A 14,515-nucleotide genomic window follows, 5' to 3' on the forward strand; every position below is an offset into this window, starting at 1 on the left:
ATAAGCTGGACCGATTGGTGAATCTCATCGAAAATCGGAGCGCAACTTATAAATCGCAGAAAAATTCTCATACACGTACTGATAAGCGCTCGGTTGTAGGTGCGGAGTTATAGTACAGCGTGTTATAGAGCCCATATACGAACGCTTCGAAATAACATTACGGGCTCGACCCCCCTTTCTCTCTCTCTCTCTCTCTCTCTCTCTCTCCTGAGCCGCTGCCGCCGCGACGCCGGCGGCTCGCACAAAACTGACTTTCCATTGGTCTAGCCGGTCATTCGTTGACGAGCGAGAGCCAGACGAGGAGCGAGACAGACCGCGAGAGAGCTCGAGCTGAGACTTATAGCTATACGAACCGACTGAGTTTTGAAAAAGAGGAGCAGCAGAAACGGTTGTGTGGAAGAATCTGTATTGCAGCTAGAGACGAGATTTGGAAGAAGACATCGTGATTTCGCGACGAGCGTAACGCAAATCGCCGTGAAGAGAAGTTGGAAGGAGATTCACTCGTCTCCGAACACGTGGTGAGTACACAAGAAACGTAGCTTTTGCATCGTGTCCCTTTGGGGCTGCCGTGCTGTATTTATGGAAGGATAAAGTGCGTCGTGAGTCTCGGTAAAGACGGCAGCCAACCGGTTTGACGCGGTATTTTCATTTTACTTTTCGTTCTTCTGACTTGCTCCGGAATCGAAGTGACTGAATTGACAAAAACTAAGCAGTTCGTGCAGCGTTGTTTATAGACTGACTCGGACACGTGCGATTCGAAAAAGTATTGCGTATATTCAATTTCACGAGCTCGGCATCTCGCGCACAATCGCAGAGAAAAGTTACAAGAGCGATGTGCGTAAACCGCAAAGTTTGTAGCTTCGCCGGCAACAATTCATCAAAGACGAGTGAAAATTATCCTCGAATAATTAGCTATAAGGATAGCGCGTTCGCAGGCACAGGCATCGAGTAAATAAAAACACAGGCTTCTATACGTGTATGCGTGTGCACGTGTTTGTGAAAAAGGGGCGGCTCGCCTCGTTCCATTCAGCAAAAAGAGCTGCGCGTGTGTTGGTGTCACGCGACTAGGTATGCATTCTCATATACCGTAACAGCGCCAGGAAAGCGAACATGGGGCACTTTTTTTCTAATAGGAAGATGTAAGTGCGAGAGAGAAAGCCTTTCCTTCCCTCAGTTCCTTTTCGACCTCCACCACTCAAAGTAGTCCTATTAGAAAAAAAGGTGTCGACTTATGGCTGAAAATTATGACGCGTAGCGTCTCGGCCCGGGCTTTTCGCACTAGAAGAAAATTCATATATCTAAAATTTGATAAATTCAATAAAATCCACAATGAATGCAATTAATAACGGAAGTTATATATTGCTAAAAAATGAATGTCAACAAATTTTAAATGGAAAAAATCGGATCAAAGTTGCTCTACATCATAGTTTCATTAAATTATTTTTAATATTCATTATGTAACACTTTATCATTATCAAAAAATATAGACTTATTTTCCTAAATTTATGAACAAGTAACACAATTAGTTGAAGCGTCAAAAGCATGCTTAAAATTTTGTAACAATTATTTTTAATTTGCAAGAACATTCTTTTAATTTACTTTAAATAAAAATTAAGGCATGTATTTTGCACTTATTTTTCTCCTATAATATTGAATATCAATCATACCTTATATTTATTACATGATGAGTAAAACTATTTTAATCCGATTTATTCCGTTCAAATTTTGTTGACTTTTAATTTTTTAATACTACAAAAGTTAAACTATTATTTGCATTTACTATGAGCAATTAAATTTACAAAATTTTGGATAAGTTATTTTTTTAAGTGTGAAAGGTCCGGGCTGAGGCGATACACATGTGATTTACAACCAGGGATCGGGGCCCTTTTTTTCTAGGATTACTTTGACTTCGAAGCTTCGATCATAGCCCAGCAAACGTCGAAAAGTGGGGGTCGAAAAGGAATTGAGGGGGGAAGCTATGTTCGCTTTCCTCGCGCTGTTATACGGTATACGTGTTATACGTATAGACGCATATTATATAGCAGGACCTGTTTTGCAACCTGTTTCCGAATTCAAGCCTGATGTATGCACGGGAATCTGGCTTGGTTTCTGAAGGACGACAAAGTGCAGAATAAACTATTTAGAGGCCTGAAGATTATTTTTGATCTTTATCGCGGTTCCCGTTTCTTTATCTGTATGCTATTTTCGTGCGATTTTTAAGTAAGCCTTTGCTTTATTGGCTTGTTGATTAGATTGGTTGTGCTCGAAGGTTAATTTCTAAATTTTACGATAATTTAGTTTTCCTAATTTTTCATTACTTTGATTTTTTCGACTGAAATATTTCCATAACAAAGACTGGAGTCTCTCGAGATGTTTTGAATAGCCAATACGTCGCGTGTTTATGCAAATCAGTGTTTTGATAAACCTACTTTGCATAAATAGTAATTCTCAAAACACCGATCAGTTCTTTCGATTGAATTTTTTCTAGAGCGAGAAAATGTAAATTAATCACTCCAAACATTTTGCGAAATGGAATACTTCAATGGATTTTTATCCAGACTCTCGCACCACTTAAATACTGTTATATTTTTAGATGATAAATGGTGCGATATACAGTGATTACCCGAGAAGGAAAATAACACAGGCAATTTCATTCGACGGAGGAATTTTGCAATTGCTGTGTAATGCGACCCCGGCGACGTTAGTTTATAAACGAAGACACAGTATCATCGACGCTCTTTAACAATTTTTTTAACAAAAAATTGGCTTACGCACTGCGATACTGATGCGCTGGATATATAAAACCGATCGACTATCGTCTGCTCCAAATCGCTTCATTGACACTTTTATCGCTGCGAAATTTGCTAATTCAACCCCGTATATGGATCCTCGCTATAGAATTGAATCGATTAATGCGTTGGTGTGATCAATAACCGTCAGCATAGAGTTTAATTTTTTAAATTCCTCGCAGTAATCGGTGCAAAACGTGTCCTCGTTCCTATTGAACACCAGTTATAAATGTATTATAATCCGCGCCGCAGATGTGAATGACTCTAGATCATAACCGACGCTTTGATACCATCGCTGCGGTTGCGGTGTATACATAATGCAATTATTTTAACATACTCGTGCGAAACGACTTATTAACTAATAGCGCGTAAGGAGACACTCGTGGAGTCCTTGAAATATCGCATAGAAGTTTTCCAGCTTATTTGCGTAACGGTACGTTACGATGGAACTGGATCTCATTGCGTGAAATTTCGCATCGTGAGACAATGTCTTGAGAGAGAAGACGTAAAATATACGACGGCCGTGTCACGTTTTTCCATACACTGCATTAGCATATCGCGTTATTCCGAAAAACAATCAACAGAACGAAAAGCCCAGCTCTCCTAATCTCCATCTCGAGTGCAAACAAGCCCCCCTGGTTGCTCAAACAAAAGCGCAGAGGAAAATACACAAAGCAAGACATCGTATACAGATAATAGAAGACTCGCATGTAATTGGGCAAGCAATCGGCTGCCACGAGAGAATGAGAGAAAATTCAAACGATGTTTTTGGCGCGCGCTCGCGCATGTGTGTGATGAAACGTCTTGCGAAACGACTCCGCGCGGGCATAAGTAAAATATTCCGGGGGAATGAGCTGAGAGGCAAATAAAGTACGTCGTATATCGGCTATCAATCTTAAGGTTAGCAGGGTCACGCAAGCGTTCGATAGGAAATATATCGACTAACAAGCTCAGGGGGGTCTCTCGGCTTTTCTCACTCCGTCTCACTCTTTGTACGCGAGAGTCGTTTTTATTTCTGATGTGTCGTCGGGTTCTTACGAAATACGCATCGAGAGCCCGGAGATGGGCTATTTCGTCGACTGATTAGGCGTGTCGGCTACTCCATGATTTGGAGATATTGAATCGATGAACGGCTGCGATCGTAGACTTTATTGTGTACATCTCACATACGAAAACAAACTACAAGATAACGAACATTATTTATGACGTTAATGTTCAACGATGTCGTTGTTGTTGTTGTTGACGTCGAAAGCTGTGTGCATGAAAAATTAGGAAATGCTTTTTTTTATGCTGCAGAAAATTCTGTACAAGCATCAATTTACATAAGCGAACGTCGCTTGACCAAATCGAAGCGATTTTTCCTCTATCGGCAGCTCGCTATCTACGCGTCGACTCGAAAAAAAGTCTCGGAAAAGCCTTGAAAACGTTCAGCGCACTCGAGGCTTTCGACAAAAAAACGCCGATCGCTATCTAAGCGTTAATTCCTCCGTCAATGTCGAATCGTGCCGAAAGCCGAAGAGCCAGCCGGTCCACTATACTCTACAGAGCAGATAAGGAGCTCGAACTTGAAAAAAAAAAATTCTCTTGCCTACCCTTTGACCCTAATTTCATCAGCCAAACCAGTCTTCGTAAAACTGTCTATAACAAAAACTCGAGGCCGCAAAGATCGAGAAGAGGACCACTTCGGAGGCTCGTCTTTGTTGTTTGCGCGCTGGCTTAGACGGTTCCCGCTGTATTTGCATAATTCGCGCTTGGAGGTAAACGACCTCGATCTTTTTTTGGAGGAGTCGAGAGAGGAAAATTATGTGCGACTGAAAAACTCGTTCGCACGACGAACGTTCTCAACGCGCTACTGATTAAAACGTTTTTTTTTTTCTCTCAACTTGCAGAGCTCGCGAGAATGTCGCGCTCCTGCTGCAAGGAGACGCCGGAGGGCTGCTGCGAGGGCATGTCCCGTCTGCAGGTGAACGACGAAGAAGCTGCTGTGTCGAAAGTGCTGGCCAGGCGAGGCAGGAGCAAAGGCGAGACGAGAAACCAGAAGGGCAGTGGCTTGACACACGAGTGCGGTGTCTTCGGTTGCATCGCTGCTGGCGACTGGCCATCGCCGATCGACGTTGGACAAGTCATATGTCTCGGTGAGTGTGGTTGTCGCTTGGGGGTCCACCCACAGATAAGAACGTGTATCAGTGGAAAAATCCGGATCTAAAAATAGAAAATGGAATTTTACTAGAAGTTTCTTGATTAACGAAGATACATTATCGCTTGCAGGCTTGGTGGCTCTTCAGCACAGGGGTCAGGAGAGCGCGGGAATCGTGACCAGCGAGGGCGTCTGCGCCAAGTCGTTCCACGTGCACAAGGGCATGGGCATGATCAACAACATCTTCAACGATGATAGTATGAAGAAGTTGAAGGGTAATCTGGGTATCGGACACACGCGCTACAGTACCAGTGCTGCTAGCGAGGAGGTCAACTGTCAGCCCTTCGTCGTGCACACGGCGCACGGAGCACTTGCCGTGGCTCACAACGGCGAGCTCGTCAACACCGAGTCGCTTCGTAAAATGGTAATTATCCACTTATTTCTATGAAAAATTATTTTTGTTAAAATAAATCAAAACGATTGCTAACGGCTATCTTCTTATAGGTACTGGGTCGCGGTGTCGGTCTCTCTACGCACTCGGATTCAGAGTTGATCACACAGGCTCTGTGTCTGAATCCGCCAGAGGGAGAGGTCAACGGTCCGGACTGGCCAGCTCGTATAAAGCACCTGATGCAGCTCGCGCCGCTGTCCTACTCCCTCGTCATCATGCAGAGGGATAGGATCTACGGAGTAAGAGATCCCTACGGAAATCGGCCGTTGTGCATAGGAAAAATCGTGCCCATTGGAAACTTGGGACACGACTCCGACGACGACAACATCGAAGCCGAGGGTTGGGTCATCTCGTCTGAATCGTGCGGATTCCTGAGTATCGGAGCACGCTATGTTCGAGAAGTTTTTCCTGGTGAAATCGTCGAGATGACAAGGGAGGGCATCAAGACCATTGATATCGTCGAGAGACCAGACAAAAAGCCCCAGGCTTTCTGTATCTTCGAATACGTTTATTTCGCTAGAAGCGATAGTATCTTTGAAGGTAAATTCTTTAAAAGCTTGAATTAAACTCTAATATCGCTTTGTTGAGCGATTCGAGCAATGACTAAAGATTTTGCGTTGCTTTTTGCAGGACAAATGGTTTACTCCGTGAGGATGCAGTGCGGACGTGTACTTGCTCGTGAATCGCCTATCGAAGCTGACATAGTCAGTTCCGTCCCAGAATCTGGAACCGCTGCAGCGCACGGTTACGCCAGAGAGGTAAGCACTCGAATAGCTATAAAAATAAGAATAAATTTAGAAACAAATTATTAACTGTCAAAATTACAAATTTTCAGTCCAAAATTCCATTCGCCGAGGTACTATGCAAAAACAGATACGTCGGCAGAACATTCATTCAGCCGAGCACGAGGCTGCGACAGCTGGGTGTTGCCAAGAAATTCGGTGCCCTTTCAGAGAACGTAAAGGGCAAGAAAGTGATCCTCATCGACGATTCTATCGTCAGAGGAAACACCATAGGACCAATTATCAAGCTTCTCAAAGACGCCGGAGCCAAAGAGGTATGTCGATCAATTAATTGTTGTATCACGAGACCATTCGTAAGCTTGACATCGTGTCATCGTTAAAAAATCTCAATCTGACGAATGGCTCGGTTACGTCGTTAATTTTTTCTTGTAAAAAATAACACTTTATTAACAATCCTTATAATTATGTCAGGTCCACATAAGAATCGCCTCCCCGCCGCTCAAGTACCCGTGTTACATGGGTATCAACATTCCCACGCGAGAGGAGCTGATAGCCAATCGGCTGGACAGCGTCAAGCTGGCCAAACACGTGGGCGCTGATAGTCTGACGTACCTTTCCGTCGAGGGTCTTGTCCAGGCGGTGCGCCACGGAATGGACAACCGCGAGAGCAGCTACATCGGTCATTGCACCGCTTGTCTTACCGGCGAGTATCCGGACGAGCTGTCGAGCGATATCAGCTGGTGATCGGTCAACGATGATCCTATCCAGTGATCGTCTTCCATTGGTCCGGTAACGTCTGCGAAAATAAAGGATTCGAATGAGATTACAACCGAATCCTGGAGAGCAGTGCGCGCCTCATGTTAAACTGTTTTTATTAAACGTTGCATTTGAGGATTATTGAAATTGTATTCAGTGAAAAATAATGATCTATACAGTGAATATATGAACTATGACGTAGTTTTAGAGAAATTCGTTTTTATACTTTAGTTTGAAACATTGTTAATTAGGAACTTTTTTTTAAAGATTTTTTTTTTTTTTTTTGATAAATGTATTGATAGAACTTTGCCATGTAGGTAAGCTGCTGATGATTTCAGCAAGTGAATGATTGTTCTTTGTAGTTAATACAGAAAAAAAACAAGGTAATACCTCATATAGAATAGTGTATAAAAATATATTATACATATATATATATATATATATATATATATATATATATATATATATGTTGAGCGAAAAATTTCATGTACAGCTTGATATTTTTGTTATATAAAAAGTCAAACTTTTCTGATAAATAGTGGTTTCATTATTTACCTATCACAATTCAGAGTTTCCAACTGCTCTCGAAACAGTCATTATAAACAGGAGCTATCAGCTGTCCAGTTGACTAGGGCACTGGCTGAGTGCTTTTAATTTTTCACTTATTTCTCTCATCTTTGCTTCCCGCTTTTCCTGTTTTCTTTTATTCTTTTCCGTCATAAAGGCATCAGCCATTCCAAGTTCTTCTGACAATAGCTTTCCACTTTCTTCCTCGGCATTTTCGTCAATTTCCATTTCTTCCATTTCTGATTTGATATTTTCTATTTCCTTCAGTTTTTCAGTTCTGCGATTTTCTCTTGTTGTCTTTACATTTTCGTTGGATGTATCATTGTCAAGATGATGAGTATCATCTTTGTTAACGTCTATATTAATAGAAGTTTCTAGTAGTGATTGCTCTATAGAATTTTCATCTAAGTTTTTGTGCGCTGAACTAAGTTTTCTCTTTCTCCATGACTTTTTTTGTACCCTTCCTTTCATTGTTTTCTCTCTGACTTTGCCTACACTTTTCACTTTTTTAGACATTTTTTGTTCTTGTGCATTTTCTTCATCAATCCATGGCTGACTACTTTTTGAGGTAGAAGGACCTGGATCAATGACAGTCAACTTTTTCGGTACTGCTTCTGCTTCTTTGTTGGCTAATTCAGTCTTTTGCAAAGTGTTTTCCAGATTTTTTATTTGTGACTCCAAATCAACAGAACTTTTCTTATTTTCACTTGATTTGGATACATCTGCCTCATCTTCTGCATATTTATACATGGCAAATGGGTTGTCTTCGTCTGATTCAGACTCAGGTTCAAATCCATGTGACCTTAGTTCCTTTCGGAACTGTTGCTTTCTAAGGTATTCATGCAATGCCTCCATTCTTTTATCCCTTGTATTTTTCCAAAACTCAAGCGCTAGAAACACAAAAAGTAATGACGTAAATTGCATAAGAATGTTAAAAGAATTTAATACTAATTCAAGCGTGCAAACATACCTTCTTCTTGGTATTTCATTGGTATTCCAGCTTCTTTTATCGTATCCATATTAGGCACACTCCTGCTATGCTCAGAATCTCCTAAAACTTCGTACCTTGGCATCACAAAAGCCCTCTGCATTTTGAGGACTTTACGTGTCTTTTGAAAATACTTAATGGTTGGAACTTTGTCAAACACTGGATCATCGATTGTTGGATTATTATCTTTATCAAAAAACATATACGTTCCAACAGCATCTTCGTACGTTCCTTCGAAGAACTGTAAGTTACAACAAAATTCTCATAATGACCTGTACATTCGGTAATATTTCATAGATTACAGTGAGCTGCTTAAAAAGCACGAAAATAAATTTACCTTGCCATTAACTTGCATAACTGGATGATCAGAATCCAAACCAAGCATATCCAATTTTAAATTCGGACTGCTAAAAACATCATTGGTAGCACAACTGTCGAATTCAACATAAACGAGGATTTCCTCCTCGTCTTCCTCGAGTTCTGAATCGGAATTCGACATTTTTTAATGCACAATTCTCTCAAAAAACAAAATTTAACAACACAACGGGACGTGCATCGAGCGCTCCACGCTCGAGAGCATTGCACACGATTTTGAGGTTATGGGGCAGTATCATAAACTCACAAAAGCGCGCCAGCGTTCGAAGCGACCAATCACACGCTTTGGATCGTAGCCCCCATATATTTTCGCGGAAATGCCAAAGAGCTAACGGCTCCCACACGTGGAGGAGCCAGTTTGTTATATTTTCCTGTGTAAACAAATGCAAATCGTTTCAAGAATTGGATAAAGTTTTTTATTAAATAGAAACTTGTTCTCTGGCTGAGCCATATTCTAGAGGAACCTCATGTAAAAACGTCGGAAACTAGGGGTAAGAGGAGATTTCCAAACATAACCTATTATGGTTAACAATATTTTTCTTTGCTATTAATATTGTAATTTCCGCAATAATTATATTTTATTAATACAAGATATTAACTTACAGATCGGAGCTAAACATTCACAATGGTGCGGCACAATAATCAGTTGCCGGATAATCTTCCTCAGTTGCAGAATCTCATCAAACGTGATCCAGAGTCTTACAGAGAAGAAGTATGAGTTATTCTTTATTGATGAATTCATATAAAAACTTGTGTATTCTATAGTACTAATATTATTGATTTATTCTTGCAGTTTTTGCAGCAATATCGTCATTACAAATCAACCTTAGAAGTTTTTGCTTTCACTCCGGATAAATTCAACAAAAGTCTCGATGAACTGGTTATGTTTTTGGCGCAGGTGAGATAGATGACTTAGTTTTTTAATTTTTCATTTATTTTCACTCTCTCACAACTTGACAGCTTGGTGAATACATTTTTTTAACTATTACTGATTTTTTTTCTATTTTATCATAGTCTCAACTCTCACTTTTAAAAAAAGTATCCACCAAAAACAAACTTTTGCAGACATGTTTTTACAACTATCGAGAGCTATTTTCATTTCTCTTTCAGGTCTGAAAACTAAAGTTTGTCAAGTTGGGCATCTCTGCATACATGCTTATATTTTAATTTTTTTCACTGCGTATCTATTATATCATAGAAAGTATTACTACTAACATAAGTTATCATGGAAAAGTGCGTTGAGGTATTGGGTGAGGAAATCAAATGTAGAGATTCTCTAATAAGGACTTTGTATTCTCTACTAAGAGATGATCCCATGTTTCAAAGCCTGTTCATTTATGGTCATGTGTCCTGTGGAAAATCTTTGATTGTACAAAGTGTGCTGAAATACTTGGATTACAATGTATCGATAATAAACTGTGTTGAGCACACAAACAGCAGGAGCCTGTTTGAAAAGATCATAGTAGACCTCTCATCCATTAAACTGTCTTCAAGTAATGGTTACAAACTGGAGAGAAGGTGTGACGACTTCGTTGAGTTAATATTCCAAATAAAATCGATCGCCAAAGCAAATCCAAAGCCAATCGTCATCGTCTTTGAGCGGTGCGACAAATTGCGTGATCTGCACGAGAACATTCTACCAGGACTTCTTCGACTAGGTGAATTGACGCAATCGAACGTCTGCACCATCTTCACGAGCGACGTCATCTGGGAGAAGTACAAACCAAAGACAGGAATGTACGATCCCATCACGCTTCACTTTCCGGCGTACAACAAGGACGAAACGCTGGAGATTCTGCTGCATACGACGAAACCAGTGGAGTACGAGACGACCTTTTACAGCACGTACCTGAATCTCTTCCTCTCGGTATTCTACCGCTTCTGCCGAGACTTGCACGAGTTGCGCTACATGGCCAAGAAAAATTTCCTCAAATACATCGAGCCGGTGGAAAACGGCTTAATCGCCGAGAACGACACCAATTCCCTCTGGCGCAACATCAGCCATACCCTTCGGGAGAACCTGGAGGTGATCTACCTGCGAGTGTCAACCAATGATTTCGAGCAGCAGAACAAACTCTCGCTCGAGCTCGAGTCAACGGCGAGATTAGCTTTGAGCTTCGAGCTGCCGTTCTACGCCAAGTATCTGCTCATCGCCGCGTTCCTGGCCTCTTACAATCCTATGAAAGAGGACAGGCGACTATTCATGAAAGATGCTGGTCCGAAGAAGAAACGAGCCTATAAAAGGAAGAACGAGAAGCTTGTGACGAATATTCGTGAGGGACCCAAGAACTTTCCGTTGAACCGAATGCTTGCCATATTCTGTTCGATTATCGATGAGAAGATCGACATGAATGCCGTGTTGCTAACGCAGATTCCCTCAATGTGCCAATTGGGACTGCTCACCGTCGTAGGCGATAATAATATCGACGAGCCGAAGTACAAGTGTTGTATCAACTACGAGTTCGCGATGGTTATCTCTAAGAACGTTAACTTTGAGTTGCAAAAATATTTGTACGATTACCTGCACTAAGTATTTATCGTGAGAATCTCTGCATTATGAATTACTTCTATCTATATTGATAGGGTCTGTTACTTAATTTATTATTTAATATTTTGTACGAGCATTATTTTGTAATACTTTTTTGGCGCTTTAATAAACGATTTGTATAAAATATCAACGTTTCTTTTGTACAATCGCCAATGTCATGTGTCTTAATATTTTTATTGTTGTACATACTTACGTGCTGTCTTAAAATAACTTAAAAAATGTCTCAAAATCGATTATTTACGCAGGTCGCGCATTGTTATACCGAGGACTTGACGACGTTTCCACAAGAGCTCATTGACATCCTTAAGGGAAAGAACACTGTTTTGGACAGTGAGATGCGAATGGTTAGTAGGATTGCTCGTAATATCAATAACTTTTTGAATAACTATAGAATAAAGATTAACTCTGACACCGTTCGAATTTCAGACTTTTTGTCGTGCGCTAATTCTTCTCCGAAACAAAAACCTTTTGGAACCTACGGCTCTGCTGAGTCTCTTCTTCGAGCTGCTTCGTTGCCAAGACAAAGCTCTTCGTCAGTTCCTCGAAACTCACATCATCACGGACATCAAGAACGTGAACGCAAAGCACAAAAATGCCAAAGTCAACACTGTTCTCCAGAACTTCATGTTCAAGATGCTCAAAGATACGAACGCCAGGGCAGCAAAGATGTCCGTGGACATCATGATCGAGCTGTACAATAAGAACGTTTGGAACGATGCCAAGACAGTCAACGTTATTGCTACCGGTTGCTTCTCCAAGTTCACCAAGGTCATGGTGGCGAGCCTCAAGTTCTTCCTGGGAACTGACCCAGAGGAGGAGAGCGATGACAGTAGCAGCGACGACGAGCCGACTATGAAGGAGGTGATGATGGCGAACAAGGTTAATAAGAAGACGAAGAAGAGAGAAAAGCAACTGAAGAAAGCGAAACAGCTGTTCGTGGTGGGTTACATTTTTGATTAATTAACTCTTGACCATAGTCGAGTTTTTTTTATACCGAGCACTGATTGTTTGTTTTTTTATTTTTTAGAAATCGAAAAAGAAGAAGTCGAAGGCTCCGCAGTTCAATTTCTCGGCGCTTCATTTAATTCACGATCCTCAAGGCTTAGCTGAGAAGCTTTTCAAACAGTTGGAAAAGAACAATGACCGATTCGAAGTCAAAGTTATGACACTCGACGTTATCTCCAGGCTCATTGGTTTACACAACCTGTTCTTGTTTAACTTTTATCCGTACATACAGCGCTTCCTTCAACCACATCAAAGAGGTACTGTTTTTTTTTTAATTATTATTTCTATGTCAAGGATTTAAAAAAATCTAATGTATTAAATCGATGAAATTTTTAATTACAGAGGTCACAAAACTGCTCCAATTTGTGGCACAAGCTTCACACGAACTGGTTCCTCCGGAAATAATACAGCCAGTTCTCAAGACCTTGGTAAACAATTTCGTGACTGAGAGAAATTCGGCTGACGTTATGGCCATAGGTTTGAACGCAGTAAGAGAAGTATGCTCGAGGTGTCCACTCTCGATGAACGAGGACCTTCTGCAGGATCTGGCGCAGTATAAAAACTATCGTGAAAGAAGTGTCATGATGGCTGCAAGGTCGCTCATTGGACTGTTCAGGCAGACGATGCCCGACTTGTTGCACAAGAAAGACAGAGGAAGACCCACCGAAGCGTCCGTCGCCTTAGAGCCGTTGAAGTATGGTGAAGTTGCCGCGACGGAATATGTAGCCGGCGCTGAAGTTCTCCTCGAGTCTAAGAAAGATACTTTGGAGATCGACAGTGAGAATAGCGATGTAAGAAGAAATTGACAAGTATTTGTATATTCAATTATTGAATTAAAATTCATTTTTATAATGATTGTATTTTAGGATGACGACGAGTGGATCGACGTTCAGCATAGCAGCGATGAGGGTGGCGAAGTCGGCGAAGGTGAATGGGAGACTGACGACGAAGAAAATGAAGAAGACGGCAGTGATGACGATGAGGAAGGCGATGAAGACGAAGACGAAGGTAGTGAAGTAGATGACGACGATTCTGGCAGCGAAGAAGATGACGAAGATGAGGGTAGCGATGAAGAGAATGAAGAAGATAGCGAAGCGAAGAAAAAAACGATGAATGGTAACAAGAAAGATAAAATCAAGGAAAAGAAAGTAAAGAAGGAGAAAGGCGATGCCAAAAAGAAAGAAGGCGAGGATAAACTCAATACTTCTGATGGCAAACCGTCGGTCAAAGTCAACGCGTTGAAGAAGAAAAATAAGCGATCAAAGTTGGAGAGAAAGAAGAGGAAGTTGCAGGAGAAGCTGAAGCTTCAAGAGAAACTGAAGGCACAAAAGAAAACAGAGTACACAGCAGAGAAGAAGGCAAAGGCATCTCAGGTCTCGGCCGAGCGTTTGCTCACAGATGAAGACTTCAAAAGAATAGACATGGCTCTGGTGAAGCAGCAAGTCACACACGCGAAACGAGGCGTTAAGAGACCTGCAGACGAGGATAAGGGTAAAGGCGAGTTGGTCAGGCTGACCGACATCGAGAACATCTACAAGAAGCGCAAGCACGACAAGCAAGCTCGATTGGAGACTGTCCAGGTACAGTATTTCATACACTTTTATAGAATTATTTAACCAGCAATAAATAATCATGTGATTATTCCTGCATTACAGAAAGGACAAGAAGGAAGGGAGAAGTTCGGCTACAAGGACGGTCGACAGAATCCTCTCTGCAGTAAGACGAATCGCGAAAGAAACAAGAAGAAGAACTTCCAGATGATCAAGCACAAAGTCAAGGGAAAGATCAAGCGTTCTTTCAAAGACAAGCAGGTCGCGCTGAGGAATCACTTGGTCAAGCTGAAGCGAATGAAGTAGAGATTTATTTTGACATAATAGAGGAAATTTTATAGGTACAATAATATTTATTGTATTATACACATCCACCCATATGTTGACGTTACTGTTAAATGGCTATTTTTTAAAATTAAAAAATACTTTATATAAGAAAAGTTTATCTACGAAGTTGCCGTCCTTTCATTTCGCAGAACCGAATGTCATCAACAAAACAACAAAACCGCCCAACTCTCATTCAATTTTCCAGACGAAATTGCATACTTATGCCGGCTCACGCCTCACGCTGCAGCTTCCGTAAAATAAAACAAATTCTCGCCGGCA

At 41.2% G+C, this 14,515-nt stretch overlaps 4 protein-coding genes across 4 annotated transcripts; 3 read left to right on the forward strand and 1 right to left on the reverse strand.

Annotated features, from left to right (window-relative positions):
• Positions 1 to 256: 256 nt before the first annotated feature.
• On the forward strand, positions 257 to 7,251 carry LOC100122121 (amidophosphoribosyltransferase). Its single transcript, XM_008211521.3, has 7 exons — positions 257 to 518; positions 4,679 to 4,924; positions 5,058 to 5,350; positions 5,431 to 5,917; positions 6,008 to 6,135; positions 6,213 to 6,434; positions 6,592 to 7,251. The coding sequence occupies exons 2-7, from the start codon at positions 4,690 to 4,692 to the stop codon at positions 6,862 to 6,864; spliced, it is 1,638 nt and encodes a 545-aa protein (XP_008209743.1). The 5' UTR covers positions 257 to 518; positions 4,679 to 4,689; the 3' UTR covers positions 6,865 to 7,251.
• On the reverse strand, positions 6,540 to 9,021 carry LOC100680469 (spindle pole body component 110). Its single transcript, XM_003427157.5, has 4 exons — positions 8,769 to 9,021; positions 8,414 to 8,672; positions 7,432 to 8,333; positions 6,540 to 6,916 (listed from the first exon to the last, which is right to left on the reverse strand). Exons 1-3 carry the CDS (start codon positions 8,928 to 8,930, stop codon positions 7,489 to 7,491), a joined length of 1,266 nt encoding a protein of 421 aa, XP_003427205.1. The 5' UTR covers positions 8,931 to 9,021; the 3' UTR covers positions 6,540 to 6,916; positions 7,432 to 7,488.
• Positions 9,022 to 9,107: 86 nt separating this feature from the next.
• On the forward strand, positions 9,108 to 14,362 carry LOC100122148 (protein SDA1 homolog). Its single transcript, XM_031923192.2, has 9 exons — positions 9,108 to 9,297; positions 9,412 to 9,518; positions 9,600 to 9,704; positions 11,600 to 11,698; positions 11,781 to 12,293; positions 12,382 to 12,616; positions 12,702 to 13,150; positions 13,226 to 13,939; positions 14,015 to 14,362. The coding sequence occupies exons 2-9, from the start codon at positions 9,432 to 9,434 to the stop codon at positions 14,213 to 14,215; spliced, it is 2,403 nt and encodes an 800-aa protein (XP_031779052.1). The 5' UTR covers positions 9,108 to 9,297; positions 9,412 to 9,431; the 3' UTR covers positions 14,216 to 14,362.
• Positions 9,600 to 11,480, forward strand: LOC116416136 (origin recognition complex subunit 5). The gene is made up of 2 exons (XM_031923193.1): positions 9,600 to 9,704; positions 9,917 to 11,480. Exon 2 carries the CDS (start codon positions 10,032 to 10,034, stop codon positions 11,334 to 11,336), a length of 1,305 nt encoding a protein of 434 aa, XP_031779053.1. The 5' UTR covers positions 9,600 to 9,704; positions 9,917 to 10,031; the 3' UTR covers positions 11,337 to 11,480.
• Positions 14,363 to 14,515: the final 153 nt, after the last annotated feature.

This window comes from Nasonia vitripennis, chromosome 2 (assembly GCF_009193385.2).
Source record: "Nasonia vitripennis strain AsymCx chromosome 2, Nvit_psr_1.1, whole genome shotgun sequence".
NCBI lineage: Eukaryota > Metazoa > Arthropoda > Insecta > Hymenoptera > Pteromalidae > Nasonia > Nasonia vitripennis.

What these genes read in the sequence shown, in the direction of transcription:
- LOC100122121 (XM_008211521.3), top strand. Translation starts at nt 4,690, where the DNA reads ATGTCGCGCTCCTGCTGCAAGGAGACGCCGGAGGGCTGCTGCGAGGGC. An exon ending in CCGAGTCGCTTCGTAAAATG is followed by an intron (nt 5,351 to 5,430) that starts GTAATTATCCAC and finishes ATCTTCTTATAG; the next exon opens with GTACTGGGTCGCGGTGTCGG. An exon ending in CGCACGGTTACGCCAGAGAG is followed by an intron (nt 6,136 to 6,212) that starts GTAAGCACTCGA and finishes ACAAATTTTCAG; the next exon opens with TCCAAAATTCCATTCGCCGA.
- LOC100680469 (XM_003427157.5), bottom strand. Translation starts at nt 8,930, where the DNA reads ATGTCGAATTCCGATTCAGAACTCGAGGAAGACGAGGAGGAAATCCTC. An exon ending in TTATGCAAGTTAATGGCAAG is followed by an intron (nt 8,673 to 8,768) that starts GTAAATTTATTT and finishes TGTAACTTACAG; the next exon opens with TTCTTCGAAGGAACGTACGA. An exon ending in AATGAAATACCAAGAAGAAG is followed by an intron (nt 8,334 to 8,413) that starts GTATGTTTGCAC and finishes TTGTGTTTCTAG; the next exon opens with CGCTTGAGTTTTGGAAAAAT.
- LOC100122148 (XM_031923192.2), top strand. Translation starts at nt 9,432, where the DNA reads ATGGTGCGGCACAATAATCAGTTGCCGGATAATCTTCCTCAGTTGCAG. An exon ending in AAGCGAAACAGCTGTTCGTG is followed by an intron (nt 12,294 to 12,381) that starts GTGGGTTACATT and finishes TTTATTTTTTAG; the next exon opens with AAATCGAAAAAGAAGAAGTC. An exon ending in CCTTCAACCACATCAAAGAG is followed by an intron (nt 12,617 to 12,701) that starts GTACTGTTTTTT and finishes TTTTAATTACAG; the next exon opens with AGGTCACAAAACTGCTCCAA.
- LOC116416136 (XM_031923193.1), top strand. Translation starts at nt 10,032, where the DNA reads ATGGAAAAGTGCGTTGAGGTATTGGGTGAGGAAATCAAATGTAGAGAT.